At 49.8% G+C, this 24,338-nt stretch overlaps 1 protein-coding gene and 1 long non-coding RNA gene across 2 annotated transcripts in view; one reads left to right on the top strand and one right to left on the bottom strand.

Moving 5' to 3' along the window:
* Window positions 1-453: 453 nt before the first annotated feature.
* LOC139046813 (uncharacterized) overlaps window positions 454-24,338 on the top strand; it is a 101,001-nt gene continuing 77,116 nt past the window's right edge. The window contains exon 1 of the long non-coding RNA XR_011506939.1: window positions 454-569. This is a non-coding gene — a long non-coding RNA (uncharacterized lncRNA). The remainder of the gene's footprint in view (window positions 570-24,338) is intronic.
* Window positions 3,214-23,402, bottom strand: LOC139046811 (uncharacterized). The gene is made up of 5 exons (XM_070520724.1): window positions 23,317-23,402; window positions 22,371-22,509; window positions 21,387-21,814; window positions 18,737-18,877; window positions 3,214-3,650 (listed from the first exon to the last, which is right to left on the bottom strand). The coding sequence occupies exons 2-4, from the start codon at window positions 22,405-22,407 to the stop codon at window positions 18,764-18,766; spliced, it is 579 nt and encodes a 192-aa protein (XP_070376825.1). The 5' UTR covers window positions 22,408-22,509; window positions 23,317-23,402; the 3' UTR covers window positions 3,214-3,650; window positions 18,737-18,763.

Here is a 24,338-nt window from a genome sequence, read left to right as displayed (position 1 = left end):
TCCGGGTCAGCACCTGAACACACCACCATGTCGCATATGGAAAGAAGACGGGCGCACCGTCTTCGCGACCACGTCGTCGCCGGCATCAAATGGCGACCGACGCGGTTTGTCGCGGATGTGACGAACGCACGTATAGTTAGTTCGCGTTGACCTTATTTTAGCCGCCATATTGGGATACCAACCAGTCTAGAAGCTGCGTATAGACAAGAAACGTGGCTGCACGACAGCACGAAAGTCTCTTCTTGCACGCAGCGACAAATCGATAACAGCGATAATCCGGTGAAAAACGGCCCCCTTGTAAAAGCAAAACCATGTACTTGTGATAATATGGTGCATTGACGTCATAATGGTCGCCGTGTTTGGGTATTAGCATGATGGTATGCTGCGTCCATGACGTCATGTGAAAATGTGTCTGTAGTGCTGTCGCCGTGCTCGCACATTCTGTACCAGTCCTGCCAAGTAGCCAGCTCTCAAGGTTGCGGTGTACTGTGTGCGTTGGTTCAAGAGCCGTTCGATGTAATAGTATGCCCAGTGTCGAGTTCACCACGACAGAGATGAAAAGCTTGAAGGTAAGACAAAGAAAACACTTTATTTCGCTTGACGCAAACGTTCATCGCTTACGTTATTTGCCCTTGCGCATATCTGCACGCCTAAGGGTATAAGCGTAGTTCCTACTGCCGATGTGTGACGCACCAACGCTGTTCGCCTTAGCATTCTAGTTTAGTGTTGATAATGTTCAGAAAGGAGTAGACACTGCTGGTCGATGCCAAGCATTAGTGCTCTGCCGTTAAATCTCACCTATACTTATTGGTTCACGTGGTGCGAACTATATATTAAAGGGCCCCTGAAACGGTTCGGGCAAATTTTGTAGACGCGTAGGGTACAGCTTAAGTAGAACATTCGCACCACAATTTAAGTGAAGCGTTACGTATTAATGGAGCTACAAGCTATTACAAGTTACCCATCTCCTTAGCCATGCTTTTCCTCCTCAACTCGTTCGCCGAGCGATCGGGGCTAAGCTTCGCCTTCACTGGTTCTGGGTCACGATACGACGTCACATCGTCCACTTCCGGTTGTTTTGGAGCCCGCCCGCGCGATACCTCTCCGCTAGCCGCTTGGCCTTCGACCCCAAGCGAGAGTTATCGAAGCAGCGTGCGTTGCGAGCCTTCTGTCGCAGCGCCGACCGTTTCTGGTATTCCGGTAGCCGCAGACAAGCTGGGTGTTTCGGCAGATGGCTGTAGGCATAAACTCAAGCTGATGAAGGAACTTTGGCGTAGACGTACGTGAGCGGCCTGATCGGTCTGCACGGTCCAGCCACTCGTTGGCGCAGAGCTTAACCAGCCAAACGAAGAGCTAATAATACGTGGCCTGCTATAAAGTGAAAGCGCTACACACGACAGGTGTTGCGGTAACGACCGCAATGTACAGCTAGAAAACAGTTTGCTCATGTCCAAGCGCAATTCGTAGTACACCCTTTTTATTTGTGCCGCGCACTTTCCCTAGATTTCCGGCAAACTGACAGCATGACTCATTTCTTTCCTTAACGCAATGCGCGATTAGCGGCGTACAAGTCAGCACTGCGAACCGAACGCTGCTGCAGTTCAACCAAAGCAGCTTCGTTTGAACTAGCCTATGGTGGCCGCAAAATAGCAGGCGGGGCGCGTTTCACGATGCCATTATAAAACGGCGACAGCCGCCGAACCTAATTTGAGGCAACAAACCGCGAATGGAGCACAGATTGTGTTCGGCGGGACCGCTGAAGCGTTTCGGCTAAGCGTGAGGCCGCGGGGATCAAATTGCGGCCGCGGCGACCGCATTTCGACGGCGACGAAACGCAAGGATGCCCTTTATCGTGCACTGGGTGCACACACACACGCGCGCACACACACACACAAAGAAGTAAGAATCAGGTGGTGGCAATTAATCCAGAGTCTCCCGGTACGGCCTGCCTGAAGATCATGTCGTGTTTTCAGCACGTAATACACCAGAATACACCGGAGCGCCGGCGCTGCCATACGAGCGTACGAGACCTATAGCGTGTGTTGAGGCAGCAGCGTCACCTACGCAGTATAGAAGACGTGGGTGCGCGCGTAGTCAAAGGCTTAAGGTACCCCTTTGTTTTCAGACATGTGTTAGCGACTTTTCTACGTATTTTGTTGGAACTCAAGTAAGTGCAAGAAACGGAGCTCGCAGAATGCAGAACCAAGGCAAGGAAAAAATCATGAGCCACTGCATTCTGTGAAGGACGATGACCAGCAAAGCTGTCCAGCACACGACAAGGAAGCGAGGTGAATTTCGAACAAAGGTACGAACACACTTATTGTCTTGATCGGCGGTCATAGTGACGAAAGGCACGCACACGCATTTCCTTTTGTACATCCGGGTTCATTCGTGTTACACATTCGTGTTTTCATATTGCGATATATTGAGGCAAATAATTTGAGACCAAAATCACCGCACCGACTGGCGACTGGGTCAGTGCCGTCAGCGCCTTCGCAGAGGGAGGGGCAGTACAGGAATGCTAGCACGATGAACACCACCGAGCCAGCTTTGGAAGACGAGCCATTGCTGACGATGACAGTTTCTGCTCACATATTTGTTGACATACTGAAAAGCCCAGCAGTTAACCCTTCTAAAGATTTATTGGCGGACGCGAAAAATGCACGGAACCGTAGTCATAAACAGCTTCACTGCAAGCGGCATTTGTTTCGTCGAGCATGTACTGTGGGGCGGCGCCTCTGCATGCCGGTCCCCCTTTCACCTAAGAGGAAATGATGAAGCTCATTAGGGCCCAGGACCAGACCTCTCAACGCCTGGCAGTGCAGAGGGCTCGCGAGAGGGCCGTCAGGTTTCACCTGATGGTCCCCGAGTGGGCCTGGCCAGGTGACGTTAAGTTACTCGCGTCTATTGTGGCCCAAATAAAGTTTTCACTCACTCACTCACTCACTCACTCACTCACTCACTCACTCACTCACTTCACTCACTCACTTCACTCACTCACTTCACTCACTCACTCACTTCACTCACTCACTTCACTCACTCACTTCACTCACTCACTCACTCACTCACTCACTCACTCACTCACTCACTCACTCACTCACTCACTCACTCACTCACTCACTCACTCACTCACTCACTCACTCACTCACTCACTCACTCACTCACTCACTCACTCACTCGTCGCATTCCTACGACGTAAAAACGACACCTTCATTGCCGGTGATTCCTTCCCTTGTTCTTCTACTAGCCGTCTTTATTCAATTAAAATTATTTCATGAATGTGCTCAGGCAAATAGTATGTATCCAAAGAAAAAAAACTCATTGGAGGCTGTCGCATTGGTTAGCGTTTGCGTCTATACTGTTGCGCATTTCGCCGCTTCTTGTGCTTCTGAGACCGCTGACATATTGTGCGGTCGATGCTCGTGCGGCATTCTTCGCGCAACGAGGTGGCTCTGCGGGTTGTGACTGTCCAACGGTCGCGATGGGGACACCCGGCAGCCGCAGGCGCATTGAGGGCAGCAGCACACCTGTCAAACTGAGCAGGCAGTGCACCAGCTTCTGAATTTTGCTGCCGGCGTCCAGTGTGTCCAATCGGAACTGCCCCTGTGGACGTCTCACCCGCGTCAACCAATGGGTAAGGACGCCGCACCCTGCACAGTAGGCGAGAGAGCTCCTTCAATGCTTTGTGCACTCCTCGGTACAATAGAGCTCATACAGGGGGCAGCGTTCATCGACCGATTCAATCCCGTGGACTCAAATTTAACGGGATTTAACGGATTTAACGAGCAGGAGGGGATCCGAATGAAATGATACCACCGACATTTATTGAGTGCCTATAGACCACTGTGAACGAGCATTCTTGCATCCCACCATTGCCAGAATGTCGCCACTACGGTCACGATTCGAACTTGCGACATGGCAGGAGCAGGCTGCCTAGGCAGTGAGGCTTTGTAAAATTTGGGGACAGTGCAATAAAGGCGTGACTACATGTAAAGATTGCTACATGCGGAAACTAATATAAAGTAATATATAGTAATTTTTTGTCTAAGTCCCACACATTTTGTATAGATTCGTTACTGCCTGCCGACCTTACGCGAGGCTGGCATAGAGCTACTCACTGAGGCATTTAAATGCACTATGACTGCTATGAGAAATAACGGAACGACCGGCGCCTGACTATGATATGTTTAGTTTCGGCGATAAATTTTTTTGGGCATGGACAAAGGTGCAAAAATGTCCGAGTTATCGGGCAGTGAGAAAAAAATACAATTGCTACAATAAAACTTGTGTTAACGTTATTAGAGCGCCAGTGTAGCGGAAAATTGGTTTACGAACTCTCGCTCACTGTTGTGTTCTTTCAAAATAAACTTTGATCGAAGCTTCCGTAATCGCCAAGGCCGCGAGTGCATTTAGCCCTCAACCACAGCGCAGCGCGATGTGTGTCGCAGGTCATCGTGAAGTGAAAAAGCCTTCACTGCTTAGACAATGCCAATTTGGCGCTGTGCTGCGCAAAACAAAGTCACAACATTTATACATCATCATCATCATCAGCCTGGTTACGCCCACTGCAGGGCAAAGGCCTCTTCCATACTTCTCCATACCCCGTTTATACAATTGTGGCTTGATTCGCTTTATATGCAAGCTGTAGTTTGCACCTTTCCGTACAGAATGCGCACACAAGAGCTTGTTAGGAAACACGATGCATTAACAAAAAGTTAGTGACGCTTCACTTTGTGAACGCGTGCAAGTGTATGGGTGCTATAGCGCACACAACGCTCTACGCCGTGGGTGCGCCTGAACTCCTACACTGTCCGCATCGTGTTCAAGACAGGGCTCGTGCGGCCGCGCCATACGTAGAAGCCGCCGGAGTAGAACGGCACCTTGCAAACATTCGCTTACAAACTAAACTAACTAGAACAGCGTGAGCGCGCACAGGCAAGCATGAACACTTCACGCTCGATTACCGCGGACACTCACTGTCAACACGTTGGCGTGAGGAATCGCGGCAGCAGCAGCTAGCGAAGTGACGCTTCAACGCAAGCTGGGAGGTGAGAGCACAGCGCACGCAAAGCTACGAGCCGTCGGACCGACGTAGACTGTGGCCCCTAAAAAGCAGGCCACTTTCAAGATAAAGCCCGTGCGACAGCGCGCGACCGAAATACAACGCCCCGCTTCTTGCTCTGTGTCCGCTTTTCACCCTTCGTCGCCCGGTGCCATGCACGCGACGGAATACGGCGCGCTTCCTCCCACACGCATGCGATATTGTGCCGCCATCGTCGGCTCACTGTCGCACGCCTTAACTCGGCACACATAGCATACATAGCATACATAGCATGCGTATCAACGCAAGGCTTACTATAGTATTGATCAGTCCTGGTCTTCTGCGCCTTGCCTTTACTACTTCAAGCATGAACCAACTAGCCCAAGCAAGAGTTTTACTTGGGCATATTTCTTCTACATTGGGCCCTTTCTTTCATCAAAGCTTTCGCACCGATCCTGCCATTTTGTGCGTCAACCTTATCGCCGTCTCAGCCTGCCAGTGGCGCCGGTCCTGTCGTTTGTGTCCTCGTCTTTTGCGTCTTGCCTTTACTACTTCAAGCATGAACCAACTAGCCCAAGCAAGAGTTTTACATGGCATACGACGCCTGAGGACGATGTTATCCCAGTGCGTCTGTATCGCAAACAATACCTGTAGCAACTGACAGAAGCGGTCAACCCCGGCTTTGTCCTCCGCGACGCTTCGCCTTATTTGTCCTCCCCGCCTTTAATCAACGTTGCCTATAACTTCCTCTAGGTGGCGTAACATTGCCGCGCGCTCGCGCTCCTTCGTACTTCGCGGCTTGAAATATACATTCGCCGATTTGACGAGCTCGCCAGTTACGCTTGCACCTAAAAAATCATGAGCCATTACACTCTGTGAAAGGTGGTTGACCAGCGAAGCTGCTTAGTAGGTAGGTACGTTGCTCTTCGGGAGTCGGGACTAAACGCGGCCTCCCCCATTACGAGGACAGAAGGGAAGTGAAATTTAAAATGGGAAGGGTAACTTGCCTTTTTGCATTTTTGTATAGATTCGCATGGACGACGGGACCGCCGCCCCGATGAGCCGGGGGAAACTAGACACGCGTAACGTTTCGACGGCACCAACGACGGATGACGGGGAGCTATAGGTATGGTCCAGCAGTGACGGGCTCACTTCACGGCTGCGATGGCGTGTTCTCTAATTTTCTCGCCTCAGAGCAACAGATTGCCCGGTTAAAACACGAGAGGAAGGCCCTACTACGGGAGTCCATTCCTAGCAACCTTCCTCCCATTCCCACTCGCCTTCCAAGAACAGCGAAGGTTCTCATCCACAAAGCAAGAGCTAAGGCATCTATTACACCGGATATCCTGAGCAAGTGGAGAAGAACACAAGTGGAATGCCCCAACTGCCCTGCGATCAACGTCGATCCTAAACATATGATCTGGTCTTGTCCTGCCACAGCCACCCTCAGGGACAAGCACACCCGACCTGTAAAGGTGGCATCGTGCGAAGACTGGGTCGCACCTCAAGCAGATGCCATCAGAAGAATAAACGCTTTGCTCTCCTTTGTTAAGGAGGCAGGCATCCTTCCTTTCACCTGACCCCCGCCCCTATCTTAGGCCACGGGCCATCCCTTCTAACAAAAGTTTCAATCAATCAATCAATCGACGGCACCGCCGCCCTAGGAGAGGGGCAGGAAAGGAAACTAGATACGCAAGCGCTTGGAACGCCGACAAAGAGAGGTCGGTGTGGAAGTAGACATGGCCGACGCGGGACGCATTGCGGCAAATCTTTTAGAAACCTTTGTTACCTACCCGGGAGATTGCCGATCTTGAAAATAGTGCCTATTGATTACTGATGTACTCAAAATGCATACCCGAGGGACGCTGAAGAGCCAGCTGTGCAAGAAGAGGAAGACAAACGCGCGAGCAGTGCCACGAGTGCATTCGCGAGGGACCTCAGTATTTATTTAACATTCCTATCAACGCAAGGCTTACTATAGTATTGATCAATACTTTATCTCATGTATTCATAGTTTATTTTGCCTCTTGGATTATTTGCTTTGCTTTCTTTTTTCCTGTTACTTATTTATTACCCATTTATCTTATTTTATTTATTGAATCATATTAGCACCCGATTCGTGGCCTATCCCCCTCAGTGGGTTTGTGCCATTAAGTGAGGCTTCATCATCATCATCATTGCCGCAGAAGAAAAACGCGCGGGCCACAAACTACTTCTCTGTAAAACGTGTGAATGTTTGAGCCTGCTTTAAATAAATAAATGAACGAACACGCGTAAGGAACACGCACTAAGTTCACACGTGGAAATGCTAAGCTCAACTTTTTTTTTATTGGAGACAATGGAAGCAATTACACCATTCGTTTCGTTAGTTTCAAGCGATATTAAAGATTGCCTGGGACAGATAGTGCTGATCCGCATGTACGAGTAGATTCTTGAAAAACATAGATATTGTCCGCATACGAAGTAGCAACAAGGTAAATATACCTGGTAGCGAAGCTTCCATAGGAGCCCATACGTTCAAAACATGGCGGTCCATCGCCGGTTCATGGAGCTTAGCGCCATCTGTATGTGGTGGGAACACTTCCGGCGGAAGAAAAAATAATGTGACGCCATGTCCGTTAAAAGCAGAAGTGACGTCATTTTGTTTTCGAAGGCGCGAAATTTGTTTTGTTGTTCTTCCTTTGGAGCTATATATTCAAATGCCCCGCCATTCGACTTGATGGGCGTTTCGAGCTTTCAGCGTGGAAAGCGATGTAGGAAAAGGCCAGCCGTACGGTTGTCGAAATCGCATCCCTGCACAGAACATATGGAACATACTTTCTTTGGAGGCCGACGAAAGCTTTAGGTGAAGAGTGCGGATCCTATTGTCGGATGCCAAGCCCGTCGGCCAGCGCAGTCGCACGAAAACAACTACACAATCATCTGGCGGTCGTAACTCACTACTTTTGACTGAACAGATTAAGAAGCAGTGAAGCTAGCCGCGTCACCAAATTCAGACAAACTTCGTCAAGCAAGAAAGCACAAATTGTGAGGGGGGGCGTATTTCAACAGGTGATACGAGTGCGCCTTTCTGTCCATTTCAAGACGTGCATTGCACTTCGAGCGATAGTGGCGTCAACGCCCCCTGTAGCGATGGGCGCTGAAAAGAAATGCATTTATTAATAATAACAAATTAAACGTATCTTCTTAACTCATCACGAATATATAAAATTGACTAGGAATTTTATTTTCGTTGAATGAATCTAACTGTGTCTCGTTTGAATCAAAAAACGCGTTTTTCTTTCCCAATGTTTGTTCCCTCCAAACATAGTCGCGCTTCCATCACTGCTCCCATAACCCCCCATGCTGATGTCGGTGACAATCTGTACTTAACCGCTTTTCGCCCGAAGCTTCGCGACCTATTTGGATCGACCTTGGTAGCAATGTCCCCGTGAGTAATTAACCTTGTCTGGTCGAAATTTCTTGAGTGAACAGAGAAATTTATATTTAGTTCATCTGAGTGTGAAGTGACAAGCACAGTTGAAACTTTTTGCAAACACATCGAAAGCTTTTTCCATGAAGTGCCAACAAATGAAGATTTCAGAGGCATCGTACGGTTCTCCAAACTATTTAATTCACAAAATGAAAATGCTGTAAATTGTGGCCACAATATATTTGAAGAGCATCGTTGTACCACAAAAGCATGTTATATGTTTAAGCAGCACGCTTTAGGGATTACATATACAGGGTGTTTCACGCAAGTTGAACCAAGCATTTAAAAAAAACCCAGTGCCCTTGCACACTCTGAAGAAGGATGACTAGCGAAGGTGTGTATGTAGGCCCTTTATGGTGAACTGCACCTCCGTCGCGGGTCGGCCCAGCATTGCACTATCTTCGGGATCGGCCCAAGCATGGGGAGTTTTTTGCTTACGACACGAAAATTTCCTTGGACGGTAGAGGTATACAGGATCACTGTACAAAGGGGTTAACCATATATGAATGAAATGAACGCCATATAGTTTGCCTTCATGTGGCGCTGATTAGGGTCTATATTATATTGCGCTTTATTCGGTAATTAACTAGTATAAATTAAGAAACAAATTTTAATATTTACTTTTGGGCCAAGTGCTTTTCGCTACCTTGTAGAGGGCATTCGAAAACGACCGATCCGATTATTTTTTTTTTTTGTGGAAACGTGCATGTTGCGTGGTGATTTTCTCCGGCGTTTAAAGAAAGCCCGCGAAATATGAAGTAAAACCACGCGACTGCGCTCATGCGCTACCGTATTGCAGCGCCCTCAACCGTGCTTCGAGCGAAAGAAGCGTGCACGCGGACTGTGTCAAAGTGAGCGGCAGCGGCTCTAGGCACCGACTACACAGCACCTCAGCATCTTTGATGGCGGCACACGGAAAGGAAGCGCCGTCCACCTTGATAAGCGATAGACTCGACGCACGCTTGAGGGCGCTGCGATACGATAGCACAGGAGCGAAGTCCGGCGGGTTTGTTTCATATCTCGCGTGATTTCGTTACACGTCGGGAAATAGAGACATTTAGGCTACGTTCACACTTGGGAAACCGCAAGCGGACGGAAAAGCCAAAGCGGCCGGATAATCTTTTTCGCGCATGCACAAAACGTTCACATTTGTTTCGCCACTGCAGCGAAAACCACGTCCGCTTTCGCCCACATCTATCTAGTTTGCGTACGTTTGTCCGCCTGGTGGCACTGTTCATCGCACTATTTCAAGACATACGTTCATTTATCGACCCATCAGTTATTAAAAACTACCATTTCGCGCAACTGCACGCGTCGTTTTTAACTTTCGTCTACCATGGAAGATAAAGAAGACATAGTTTCGATAGCTTTAGCTGGTTGCTTTTCTTAAAAATAGACCATGAGCAACGGAAAATGTTAAATTTTACGACCGGATGTTTACATGCGATTGCAGCTTCCGGTAAAGCGGAACGTCTTTCCGCTTCGCCTGGGCGGAAAAATCGGTCCGAGACCGATTTTTTCGCCGCCTGGTTTTCCGCCCGTTTCTCCGCATAGGCGGGCGGATTTTGTCAAGTTTTTTCCGCTTCCGCCTGCTCCAAGACCAAGTGTGAACGCAGCCTTAGCGTGTCCGGTATTCGGGCAAGCGCGGGCGGTTTTCCGGTTTAGTGGGGGCGTCAAGGTGAGCGGCCAGATTGGTGGCGCTAGCTGGTGGCGCAAATCTCAACCACACAAACACAGAGCTAATTACTATATTCGGCTTAGCTGCTGGCGTAAATTTTCGACAGTGGCGTAATCGTGTTCACAATTACGCCGCTGCCAAAAATTTGCACGAGTGGCAAAGCAGGATATGGTGAGTTACTGCAGTTTTAGCTATGCGTTTGTCTGGTTGAGCTCTACAACACCAGGCGGCTTCACCCCTCACGTTTACGCCCCGACCATCCGGTAATCCGCCCAAACCGCTCCCGTTTACCGGAATAGCGTACAAACCAAAAGTCTCTAATGTCACCCCGCAGCACGCAGTGTGCAAGAAAAGAAAAATTTGGAGGACGCTTAAGCTTCGCCTTTAAGAGTAGAACGCCGACAGGATTCAAACATCCCTGACTGCTTCTCACGCTTCCCGGCAACTGCAGCGTATGTAGTAGTAGTAGTAGAAAACTTTTAATGAGATCGTTTAAGAGATTCGCGGATTCGAAGCCTCCGTCGTCTTTCTTGGCGCCGGCGACTTGAGGCTTCTCTTCAGCAAGGTTGGGCCCCTAGTCCAGGGCTCCACTGAGTCGCGCTGCATCAGCAGCGTGCCGCACTAAGGCCCTTTGGGCCGCGAGCTCGCTGCTGGTGAGCCGGCTCTCCCATTGCTCCGCACTCGGGAATTCGTGTTGGTGGAATGCTTTATTTCGTTCGCACTCCCATGTGATGTGGTATAGTGTGGGTGTGTCGCCGCACCAGGGGCAGTTTGCTCTGTATTGTGTTGGTGACATCTTGTTATAGATGTACAAGTTGGGGAAGGAGTTTGTTTGTAGCCTACGCCAGCCGACTGCTTCCTCCCTCGTGAGGGCTTTGTGTGGTGGTGGGTACTTGAATCTAGTCCCCCTGTATAGTTGTAATGTCTCTGTGTATCCCCCCTCGCATGCTAGTAGCTGAAGCTCCAGAACATCTGACATGCCTGCTCGGTATGTAAGCCCTCGAGCTAGGCTGTCTGCTCTTTCGTTCCCCGCTACGCCTGCGTGGCCTGGGACCCAGATTATGTGTTGTATGGGTGTCTGCTCAGCAGAGGCTGCTGCCCCACTGATTATCCTGAGGGCCATGCCGCTAATTCTGCCCTTCGTATAGTTTTTACACGTGTCTTTCGAGTCTGTTAAGATGTTTAGGGATCGGCCTTTCCTATAGCCTTCTGCTACCGCCAGCGCGACGGCAATTTCCTCGGCCTCCGTTATGCCCACGACCTCCACTGAGGCGCATGTGGCCATGTCTCCTGTGCTATTAGCTACCACCGTAGCGGCTAAGCGCTTCCCTGCATGTACGTACATGGAGGCGTCCGTATAGACTGTGTTCTCTGACCGGCCTAGCCTCCTTTCTAGCTGCTCGGCCCTTGCTGTTCGTCTGTCCTCGTGTAGGTTAGGATCCATGTTTTTAGGCAGGGGTCCTACATTAAAGGTCTTTCTAAGGTCGTCCGGTACGTCCGCGTATCTGTCTACCAGTCCGCACGTGTTCCGACCCAACCTTCTCAGGAGCGCCCTTCCCGTAGAGGAGCCTCTGAGTCTGATGAGTTGTGCCCCTAATTGAGCCTCGGCAAGCTCATCGAAGGTATTGCTGATTCCGAGTTGGAGTAGCTTCTCGTTTGATGCGTTTCTGGGCAGGTGTAGAGCAATCTTGTATGCCTTCCTGAGAATACAGTCGGCTTGCTCTCGCTCCGCCTTTGTTGTTGCGTGGTAGGGCAAGGAGTACATAACTCTGCTAACGATTAGGCTGTTGACGAGTTTGAGGGTATCTTCTTCTTTCATCCCGTACCTTCTCTGAGAGACTCTACTGATCATTCTGCCAACCTGCTCCGCGGCTCTTCTCAGCAGGCTGATGGTATGGCTGCATTTTCGGCTGCTCTGCAGCCACATGCCTAGGATTCGTACCATGTTCTGCTCTGGGATCAATTGCCCCTCTAGAACTACTTCCAGCGAGGCTTTGGTAGGATTTCTTCCGATCCTGATGATTTCCGACTTCTCCGTCGAACATCTGAGGCCTCTCTCCCTGACGTAGGTCTCTACGCAGGTCGCAGCTTCTTGTAGTCTGTCCTGCTTCTCCCCTAACGATCCTTGGGTGACCCACACCGTGATGTCGTCGGCATACATCGCGTGTTGGATGCCCGGGATTTCCTTGAGGCGTCTTGCTAGCCCGATCATCGCCATATTGAACAGGACGGGCGATATCACGGAGCCTTGGGGTGTTCCTTTGCAAGGCGTGGTGAAGACGTCGCTTCTCAGCTCGCCTAGTCCCACGGTCGCTGTTCTGTCGCTCAGGAAGGCCCTGATGTAGTCGTGGGTTCTTCCCCCGCAGTTGGTGTTGTTGATGCCTTCCATGATGGCGGCGTGGCTCACGTTGTCGAAGGCTCCCTTTATGTCGAGGGCCATGACAACGTTTTCGCCACTTCTCGGCATTTTCTCGAGTACTTCCTCCTTGAGTTGGAGTAGTACGTCCTGCGTAGACAGGTGGGCTCTGAACCCGTACATGCTGTCTGGGTACAGTTGGTTCCTCTCTAGGTGCGACTGGATCCTTTTTGTGATTACTTTCTCGTACATCTTGCCCAGGCACGACGTGAGGGAGATCGGCCTGAGGTTCTCGACCTGGAGTTTCTTGCCTGGCTTCGGGATCATTACCACTACCGCGTGTTTCCACTCGGCCGGCACTTTTCCTTCGTGCCAGAGCTTGTTGAAGTAGGCTGTGAGCTGATCTATGGCGCCATCGCTGAGGTTTCTTATGAGCGAGTTCTTGATTCTGTCCGCCCCCGCTGCTGTGTTTTTTGTTGCCGACCTGATCGCCTCGACGACTTCCTCTCTCGTTATGGGCCGATCCATGGTGGGATTCTCTTCGCCCTGGTACTCTTCTTGGTAGCTTTCGACCTGGTCTCTGCCGTAGCATTTGACCCGGACTTCCTCGAGTAGCTGTTCGTCCGTGCCCGTGTACTGGTGCACCAGCCTCTGAATCGATTTGCCGCTTTCTGATTTGTTCTTGCTCGGGTCCATGAGGGACTTGAGGATCTGCCACGTCCTGGCCGTGCTGAGGGTGCCGTTCAGCGCGTTGCTGAATTGCTGCCATCCTTGCCTAGCCAGCTGCGTTGCATACTCCTCCGCTTGTTTAGTTATTTCGGCTATTTTAATCTTTAGCTTCCTATTGAACTTCTGTCTTTTCCAATGCTTGGTGAGGCCGCGTCTCGCCTCCCATAGCTTGAGGAGCCGCTTGTCCACCTCCGGAGTTTGTTCGGTTCTATCCACCTCTTTAGTATAGAGTTCTTGGATCTGTCTGAGTTGCTGGCTCCACTCCTCCGCAGATACAATGTCGCCCTTGATCTGCTTGCAGTGTGCTCTGAAGGCGTCCCAGTCCGTTAGGCGGACCTTGCCTATTTTCCGCTTGATATTGTTTGCGGTTGTGCTGATCCTTATTATGTGGTGGTCGCTTCCAAGGTTCTCGAGCAGGTTCTCCCATTCTGCTTGTCTGGCGCCCCTTATGAAGGTTAAGTCAGGGCACGTGTCTGAACTGACGCTGTTCCCCTGTCTAGTTGGGTGGTGTTCGTCGGTTAGCAATTCGCACTCTGCCTGTTCTGCTGCAGCGCAAATGCCACGTCCCTTCTTGTCGTCTTTATTGTAGCCCCACCTCGGGCTCTTGGCGTTGAAATCACCTGCTATTACTAGGGTGTTGTTCCCCGCGAACTTTTTCGCCTCCGTAAAGAGCCTAATAAAGTCCCCATCTTTCTGTCTGGGCGGGCTGTATAGGTTTATAATATAAGTGCTTTTAGATCGTGCTTTCTTTTTGGGGATTATCTCCGTGATCACGTGTTCGATCCGGGTGTCCTTTATTTCGTTATGTGCTATGGCTACTACTTGTTTGCTAATGAGAGTTGCCGTACGGCCATTTTCCTGACACGTGTAGCCCCTAAGCGTAGGGGTGCAGTTTGTTTCCTGTAGCATAATTACGTCTGGTGGGGTTCCTCTGGCATAGATGAATTGCTGCAGGAGGCCTTGTTTTTGCCTGTACCCCCTGCAGTTCCACTGCCACATCTCTAATTGTTGGAGGCGTTCTGCCATGATGGGTTACCATTATTTGCGTTGGGGGTTTCTGTGCCGAACCTGCGTTCGTTAAGTAATCTGTCTCTAGCATCATTGGTTATTCTCTGTGTGTTTTGGCTCTTGATGTGCGTCCTGACATTCTGTTCTAACAGGGCAAACTTTTGTTGTCCCTGCTGCATTTCGCTTTTTAACTGCTGCATCTGCTCTTGCATCTGCCTCTGCATGTTCATCATGAAGGTTTTAAGGTCATCGTTGGAGGTCCCTCCCTCGTGGTGTTGTTGCCCCGTCTCCATCGCCCTAGGCGGTGGGGTCAGAGTCCTAGGCGGGGCATAGCCTGTCCTCGATTCACGTAGTTCTCTGATAACCTCGCTTAGCTGCTTCCTAAGCTGCTCAAGTTCACGTTTAAGTGTCGTATTTTCCTCCGCTAGCTGTTTCTCGCGTGCGGTTTGTGTGTTGTTTGTGTTCGAGTGCGGAGCAAAGAGTGATTTGGGAGGGCCGTCTCCCCAGCTCACCTTAACGCCGCCGCTCTTCTTCTTTTGCTGTCTCTGCCCTTGCCTCTGCTTCTGCTGTTGCTTGTCGTTGCCGCCCAGGGGTGGGAAGGACTCGTCCTTTTCGGATCCCCGGCTCTGCCTCCGGTTCCGGCTGCCCCCGCGGCTGCTCCGGCCCGACTCCTGACTCTCGTCACGGAACCATCTTGGTGTTCTTCCCCGGCTGCGGCCCCGGCTACGGCGTTGCTGCTGCAGGGGGCCCCACCGCAGCTCGCTCGCCGACTTGAGTCGCTGTTTGCAGTCTCTCGTGCCCGCCACGTGGTCGCCGCCACACAGCAGGCATTTGGGTGTGCATGGGTGGTCTGCCGCCGGGTTCTGGAGACCGCACTGTCTGCAGGCCCTAGTCTCCGGATTCGGGCAGACGTCCATTCGGTGCCCCTGTTGGCCGCAGGTGTAGCATACCTGCCTCGTGGGCCGGTACGGGTAGCACCAAAATTCTCCGCTGTGGTAGAGAACTTGCTTCGGGAGGGTGGGGCCGTCGAAGGTGATGATGGCCGTGCTGGATCTCCCGAGCATTCTGGCTGTTAGGATCTTCACGCCTTGCGTGCGAACTCTGAGGCTTGCCTTGAGTTCCTCGGGCGAAGTCTCCGGATCCACTCCGTGGATCACCCCGCGTAGCGTGCCGTCCGGCGCCGCCACGTGTGCGTTTACGGCGTAGTTCTTGCCTCCGAAGCTCAGCTGCTTGATGCGCATAATCTTCTTGGCCGCTTCTTCGTTGCTGGTGCTCACAATTATGATGTTCGATCCAATGCGCAGCCGGATGATCAGGTCTTCTTCCTTACATCCCCGCTCGGTAGCCGCGACTACCGCCCGCGCCACGTGGTGTTGGTGCAAGTCTCTGACTGCGAGTCCTCTCGGCCGGAGGACGATTTTAAAGTCGTCTCTGGGGAGCGGAGGCAGGCGTCGCCTCGGCGCTCCCTCCCTCTCCTTCTTCTCCGCCGCGGCTGGCGCGCCAGCGGCGTTCTTCGTCGCCCCTGAAAAAGGCGCGCAATCTAGGCCGTTTCCCGCCAAGACTTGCTGCTTGCCGCCGCCGTCTTGGCGTTTCCGTTGTTTCTTCGACATGGCGACTATCCAGTCGTCTTCTTTTTCTCTGTCGATTCCGCTTACTTGTGAGCGTTGGATCGTTGAGGTGCTGCTTCCCGGGGCTTGGATCCCTGCTGCAGCGAGGCCGTCTCGGTCTTGCTGCATGTGGGCCACTTCGATGGTGTCGTGGAAGTCTTCTTCCATGTTTTCCTGGGATTCAGCCGAAAATCTTGTCGGTCTTAAGGTCACGGGTTGGTCGTAGCTCGGATTGCTCGTTCGGGACATCGCTCCGATGCGTCTTCACCGCGGGCCGAAGCCGGGAAGGCCGCGGAGCCCCGTACGTAACGCCCTGCCGACCACGTGGGAACTTCAAATGCCGATAAAATCCGAAAAAAGGACCCACCGGCTTGAAATTGGTATCCTCGTGGTCCTCTTCACTTCCGACGTCGATTCCGACCAGAATTTCGGTAGTCCGATGGGATTAACCGGGTCAAAGGACCCCAAAATCACGGAGCGCATGTGAGGCACGTCCGCACTCTTCGGCGAACGCAGCGTTCTGCAGCGTATGTAACCGCAATGTTTACCGAGAAAACGCTCGCGGTAAACGAACGCTATGCACGAAGGCGGGCTTTCTGTTAGGTACGCGGCCTCTTGCATGGGCCGCGATGCGGTACGATGCGGTAGAGGCGAGCGCCATCTAGAAATGCTTCAAGGAAGCAGGCGGGCCGCTCCGAGGAATCTGAGATGTTTACCCGCCGGCGCGCGCTAATGGCAAACGCCGTCTCCGCTACGTGCATTACAGAAACCAAAGAAAAGGGCGTCATTTGAGTTTTCGTGTAGCAGGATTGTTTTTTTTTATATATTCAAATTAAAGTCCAAAAGCTACTACGTCGGTAAATTGTGCGTAAATCGCAGTTTACAACATTTTCACGTGGTTTTGCTTGAGAAATTCAATTTGTTCAGCCAATGCCTTGCGTCACATGGATGGCCTAGATATTTAGGGTTCGAAAATCTCTGTGGCCATGCCGATTAACTGCAACATGGGCTCCGTGCCCGTGTTGTTTAAAACTGGATTATGTTGCATCAGCTGCTGAAGTGTAAATTTCAAGTTATGCTGGATAATATTGACTACACTTCTGGTTAGTATAATAAATACCCTGAAGAGCACCACCACATGTCGTTGGTTTAATTCAGTTGGAGTTGACGAATTTTTTAACTATGCTTTGTTCAAGTTAACCTGAAACACCCTGTGGAAAGCTAACCGGGACTTCATTCGATTCATGAGCCATTGTGAAGCTTGGCAGAAACACGTATCTGTGGCAAGAAATAGACAAGTTTCGTAATTAGATATATCGACGCTTAGATTACCAAGATCAGTGTTTGTATGTTTTTTCCTACATGTAGAAAATTTATCGTAAGACATCAGGACTACTACTATTGGACCAGAAAGGGTGAAAAGGGACCAGGTATTAATCTCTTTATTTCCTCCATTTAGGGCACATTCAGCGATTGCCAAATCGAAGCCAACAAGTGTAGTGCTTTCACGTCTCCTCAGCACAAACCTTAGGGAGAACGCCGCATCTTGAGTGTGCTATCGAATGCACTGCCGTTCCCGTTGAGTTTCTTAAAAGCGTACTTCTTAGCTCAGATTCGCACCGGCCAACGGCGATCGAGAAGACCACTCACGGTGACCCATACCTACCGTTCCCCACACCAAAATGTGCCGCTATTGCGGTGTGTGCTTGATCAAACATGGCCACGTAATATAAGCATCGGCGTATTCCGACGTCCTGCTGCCGCGCAGCTGATTGGTAGAGCCGTTTTGCGACTCCAGATGCGGAGCTTAAGCTTCGGTCAGTGAGCGCGACCTTTGCGAAATCCGTCGATTTTCGACCGAAATCGTTATGCGCGACCGCCGCCATGCGACCAACCTTTGGTCGCGCGATTTCAATTACTCGCCGATCTGAATCCGCCTGAAGAGTCCGGAATGAGGTTGACTGGAATGCGAATGGACTTATTAGCAAAGTATGTGGAAGGGTATCTCACAAGTCGTGCTTGATCTTATGATCTATTCTAAGGAGACATGATTTCACTAATCCTCGTATTCGGTTTTGCATTTCGAACATGTTCCCTGAAATAAATACTTCAAAAAGTTCATTAGTGGATCTCTTGAATGAGCTTCCTGGAAAGTGCTGTTTTCTTGCGCATGTGGTGTGGAATCTGCTAGTGATTTAACCGAATGGTGAGAATGGCCGTATATGTCGCACGTTACGAAATTTTTCTTTTTGGAAAAAAAAACATATGGCATGTACTTGTCGTTTATTTGCTCGTTTTAAAACAGTAGTAAAGATAATTTACTCGTTGTGGAGATGGCTGTTCTAAGAGTATTCGAGGTTACACGCATACGGGGATTGAAATATAGCGGCTTCGAGTGTATTTTCACACAAAATTTCTTGCAGAGAATGCCACCCAGCAAATTATCAATCCTGGGTGCTTGTAAACCTGAATGCACAACTGCGACTTCAACGGTTTCATGGTGTAAGAAGGCAAAACATTTTTTTTATTTTGTAACTTGGGAAATTTTTGTTTCTACAAATTAGAGGGGGACGAGGCACAGCATGCTGTATGTATCTCAGCCCTTGGTGCCTCACTGTAGTTTCCATGTATAACAAACTACATTTGCTTACAGGCTCTGCCAACATGCCAGTGCGCAAACTGCGTAAGGTAACGGCAAGCTAAAGCTCTCTATCCTTAACACGATGAGTTAGAGTGGGCAAATGTGTTATACAGAAGCAGGGAGAAGGGCAAATTTGTTGGCGCGCAATGTCGTCTTGCTTTTGCATAATAGGGAGCCGCGAAGATCGTGCGCTGTGCTACCTACTTGAGCGCTGAAGACGCGTTCATAGCTTCAGCAGCGTCGCCTGCTTGTCGTGCGTGCCGAAGACCAGGAGCCGCTGCAGCCTTCCGAGTACACGGGCTCGTACAGGTTGTCGCCCGGGTTGTCGCCGCGGCCCAGCGTCTCCTGCGGTCGAGGTTTCGAGAATGAGAGTTTGAGATTCCGAGAATTTCTAGCTGCCAAATTCGTGCCCGGCACACGGAGCCGGCAGAAGCACGGCCTTCGAGATTAGCTCCTGCATACGCAGGCAGCTGTCGCTGCAGCGTGGCTTTAGACACCAGCTCTCCTGAACTTCAGCAGAGTTTCTCGCTGGGCAAGTTGAATGCAAACTTGTGAACAACAAACCAGCGAGGAAGGTTCCAACGCAACAGAAGTAGCGAGCAGTGCCGCGGTTTCACCCTGTCCACTTCCCTTGCGTAGACACATCTGCATCGCTGGTTTCCTCTTCCAGAATAGACGCTGTCAAAATTGCACCTTCTAGTCGAAATCTTGCCAGCTTTATTGCTGGCTAGTATGTTTTTCCTTACTGGCTCAAAGGGCTGCCGAGGCTTCTCTGACTCGCTCGAAACGTCAACATGGTATACTGTGATAAGGTTGAGGCATTTGACAGCTTCCTGATTGGCGCTTTCCAGGCAGAGCTCAGGACGACTCTTTTCATAGGCAGTGCTAATAATTACACGCAGCAGATCCGCTCAAATAGCGGGCTTAGAGGATGAGTAAGGGAACGATCAAGCCGCCGATCGGCCCTGCTGGCTAGAGCTTTGTTCGGGACCGTAGCCATACGCTGTAATCTAAGAGTTAGGGATTACTGTTTCCTCTTAGGTTGCACATGATCGTACTGAGACCGCTGCTACCCGTGAGGTAAGCCCTATAGCATAACTAAGGCCTATCTTCACTTTATGCACTCTACAAACCATTTGTCAAACAAAGAAGGAAATCGCGCGTCTGGTGCACAGTAAGCTTTTATATGATAGACTTGTTACTCTCACCCTTGTTTCATTGATACTATTAGTGTTTTCTTCATCATAAAGACTGATTGAAGGAGTCAAAAAGAAAGAAAACTTGGTTGTACGTTTTTGCCATGCTCGTCTTGGAGCTTAGACCAATCGTAACGTTAATAGAATTCACACTATGATTCCAGTGTAAGGAAACAACAGGGAAGTTCATAAGAAAATGCAGGCTTGAAGTGAATAACGGCTGTAGAAGAGCCACGTTTATATTGATATGGTAGAATAATATTCTATTAATTTATCGTATCGAATGCACCCATCCGCCAGCGTTTACACGAATGCGCATGTTCCTGGATAAATGGATAGATGGATGCGTGAGCGTCTCCTTTGAAATGGAGTGGTGGGTTGCATCACAACCTCTTATGGATAGATGGGTAAGGCTGAATCTTTAAGATAGGGCGGTGGCTCACGGCGCATTTCCTGTCAAGAAGACTAACGCCACCTAGTGTCATATTTGTAATTTAGCACTCTCGCTTTCGATAAGCCCGCTTTGGCGGCTGCGTTCCGTCAGGTTCTCCTTCATTTGTGCGCCTGCATGTTTATGTTTGAGCGACGTTTATTTTGATGAAACGTATTTATCACAATACGAAAACTTCATAGCGTGTCCGCAACTGTTGTCATGCCCAGTGGTAGCCGAGCGTGGCCGCCTCGGTTTGTACCTCTTCAAAGAGGACTTGGCTACGCTATTGTCACGAATCGAGTAAACCGCCGATCTTATTGTAATATATTCTTGACAAAGACAACACTCTTTGAACATGCATAATGTACTAACGAGTGGAAGATACCGTGTGGTCTGCTTCGTAAGCCAGGATTCTTTTTTTTGTGTGTGTCCCGCAGTGCGGCAGTAGAGAGGCAACCACCGGTTCGTTGGTCATTTATCATCCCGTAATGAATGGTTTCCCATAATTCCCGATACAATACGCTTCTATCACATGCGCCAGTGAAATGTGCTTTCTCCATCTCGAACTGGGCCCGCAGAAGGCATTTGATACGATACGCAACAATCTAGAGAATAACCTCGTTTTCAAGAGATGCGATACGCTTCTAAGTTCGTATGATACGCTTCTGTCGCGTTCATGTAAGCGCTGCTAAGGAATCTTATGGGAGGCAACATTTCGATAAAGTAACATTGCTTCGTTCATCAGGGAAGCAAGTGCTAGCATTGCCATCGTTCATGCATACGCATCTCACTCTGCCCCATCCTCAGTGCGAGAGGAGAAGGTGAATAAGCACCAGCTTGTTCTCGATCTTATTCGATCACGTTCCTTGTTCGGCCATTGTGCACCAATTGCAGCATACCACGGGTAGCAGTAAAGGTTTTATATTCTTTAGTATAGTAATGGTACTACAATAGTGGTACTCCTACGGCTGGTAGTGGAAATAGTGATCCTAGTACTGCTTCCAGTACATGTCACAGTACATATGTGACAGTTCCAGCGGTACATGCGACAGTATTCAGGGTGACAGCCTCCTTATTATCCAATGGTCTTGTTGAACGTAATAATCAATTGCATTGTAATGTTGGCAGGTTATTCTCAATGTTCAAGGGAAAGATACCATTGAACCTACAATAAAGGTATGGAAGCTGTCCTGGGCAGTTCAGTGGTAACCAATAATACACTCGCCTTGAGTAGCGCTGCAACCAGGTGACTTGATGTAGTGTTGCACAGTTGCGCGACCGAGCCATCGAGTGTTCGGCCGCGCTGGCGCACCTCCGTAGCCACAGCGGCAACCTGCGACTTGAGGTAGTGTTGCACAGTTGCGCGACTGAAGCGATGTGTGTTCGGCCGTGCTGGCGCACCCTCGTAGCCGCTGCGGCAACCTGCGACTTGAGGTAGTGTTGCACAGTTGCGCGACCGAGGCGTCGAGCACTCGGTCGCACTGGCGCTCTTTCGTGGCAAACCGTGGTGGCGGCGTCTGAGCATGAGCAGCATGATTGTCATCATCTCCATCAGGGCCATCACGCGGAGCCCGGTTCGTGTGAACACAGTCCGGACACCCGGGCCTTTGGTGCGGGTGCAGCTCCGCGAGGGGGAAATTGATCGTAAGCGTCCTGCGATCGCATTTGCGCAGCATTTAAATCAGAGCCAAAAGATCAGGGGTCGGTGCTTTGCTACTACGCAAATGTAAAACGTAGGACAGTGATAGGGGCGAATAAGGCAAGCGTTATCCTGGTACATTGTCCTCGTCGTGACTTCATATGTCCTGTTTTGCATTTGCGTTGCACCGAAGCAACATAGCTTATGCCTTATGTTTATGAACAAACGAATTTGTTAACGCTGAAAGGTTACTTATTTGGAGTGACTACGTAGAGTCGAACCCCGGTTATGAAGTAATTCTAAACCTAACGAACGAAACGTGCTGATCTGTGTGCATATAAAGCAATCTTTTTTGCACTACGCAACGTCTTCGAAGTGATTACTTCATCGCGAATCTCCTAGGGTAGTGACACTCTGTCCTGCCTCAAGTGGACTTTTAAAACGTGGTCCTATTATAACGTGAAATGTCATAACGGGGTCTGAAGGCTTACTTGTACAGCATGCGTTACAGAGAATGCTAAAAAAAAGGTTTATGGCAGTACCAAACATAAGTGTCACGTGCAGACTTACCTTGTCTTCGCCGTGGAAAGCTTCCACATGAGCACATCGCGGTGAAACAGCCTGGTGTTCTGCCCGTGCATTGCTTGTCGGCGGCAAGCCGCGAACGGTAGACAACCGCATAGGATGGCAGACAGCTTATCTCGTGAGGCTACGCCAAGAGCGAAATTTATGTCGTACGCTGCTGAGTGTCATCGTTACCTCTAATGTTTACTGTACAGACTAAAAATATGTATGCCAAAATATCCATCATGTAAGAATTGTTAGAACCCAGATGTGTTTGGGTGAGATATGCCTAACCGCAAAGCACGCCATTCAGTTTGCAAAAAAAGAAAAAAAAAGTTTTCTCACGCGGCCCTAAAGAACGGTTAGCCGTTGAAAGCTGGTTAATGACGTTAATGACGAGTGCCAAGAACATGACAAATAACAGTGCCTTGTCGTCCATACTCTTGTGCTGCATCGCGCTTTTGGTGTAGTTTTGCTTATCACGAACAGCCTATACGTAGCTACATCGTTATGCACGTGCCAACTGTGTCAGCAGCCAGTGAAGTAGGGCTGAAGAAGCGCTGCATGCTGCTTTGACTTGTTGGCTTGCATCTAACGCGTGATCACACTGCTCGTATATTACAAAATTGGTAGTGCGCCGAAGGCCATCAACCTAACCTAACCTGGCACGGCCAACATGTGGTCACTGCCACTGTTCAAGGTCATTACTGGTGCGCAACGTCACAACTGGAGCAATCGTGCGCGTCACGGAATGACAACAAGCCAATAGTTTTTCTGAAGCTGACAGTTTGTCGAATCGTCCTCTCTCTCTCTCTCTTTCTCTCTCTCTCCGTTTCGGTTCACTTTGAGAACTCACCCGTCGCTTCTTCTAGGACAGCTGGCTTACGACGGGAACAAAAAGCCGAAGAGGCGGTGCGTGGAAATAATAAGCAGTGGTGTATTTCTTACTCACGTTTTTCAGGCTCTTGCCCTTCTCCTGTCTTCAGCGATGGCGTCGTGTCCTGCTTGCTCACGAGCAAGTTAGAACGCGCACCTCCTGACTTTCTCCCTCTTCGTTTTCTTCGTCTCTACGATGGCGCGTTCACCGTACCGGCCTGTGGTTGTGGTTTCATTATCATGATGAGCAGCAGCAATTATTAACAGCGCGTTTTTGGAACCCTCAGCAGGTTGAGTATGCATCTACAAAAGTGCACCGTGGCATGCAATCTGCTTCGTTCAGCGAATCCACCCTATGTCTGAAAGTTGTCTATAACGCCATCACTCTTGTCAACCTAGTCCATCCTCGTCGGTTCTGCAGGTGCGTTAGCGTCGTTAGTCGTTTAGACCCATGTACATCTGGCCATGTATCATAGCCGAAATTCCCCCTAGACAAACCTCATGAAAGATCAATCGCGATGCAATCTAGCACGTTTCAAACGTCCCGGTTTAAGAAATTCCGGATAAAGAATTGTCGTCGTGCGAAATTATGCGCTTCAAATCCGAGCGGATGCGTCGCAGAAAACTAGCAACAATTCAATTTTTATGTCAAAATTGCAGAAGGTCTGTCCGGAAACTATCAACAATGGCTGTCAATGCAAGCAAGTAGTCGAACACTTCAATAAAGCTATTCGTTTTAATTTAGCAATGGTGCGCATCTGTGAGTACATGCATTTTTTAACAGTGAGTATTTATAGCTAGCGTTTGTTACTTCATTACGTGATTCCCAATACAAGAGAGATGTTAACCAGCAAATATTTACCCGCAGTATGTAATAAAACAACACGTATGCTTCGAAGAGTTGTGGCTCTTGGCATTGGGTGACGAGCGTTGTTAGTGCCTCAAAACGAACCTGCTATACAACGCGAATAGCTGGTGCCATTTGCATCGGCGCCTTCTTTTTCCAACGTCCCACCACGATAACGGCTGGAAGAGCCAAAGAAGGTATTTGCATAAAGAAAGAAAGGAAAAAGACAACGCACAATCAACGCTTAGCGG

Source organism: Dermacentor albipictus, chromosome 6, assembly GCF_038994185.2.
Source record: "Dermacentor albipictus isolate Rhodes 1998 colony chromosome 6, USDA_Dalb.pri_finalv2, whole genome shotgun sequence".
Taxonomy (NCBI): domain Eukaryota; kingdom Metazoa; phylum Arthropoda; class Arachnida; order Ixodida; family Ixodidae; genus Dermacentor; species Dermacentor albipictus.
Note: the sequence above shows the minus strand (reverse complement) of the source record. Positions and strands in the feature narration are given on the sequence as shown.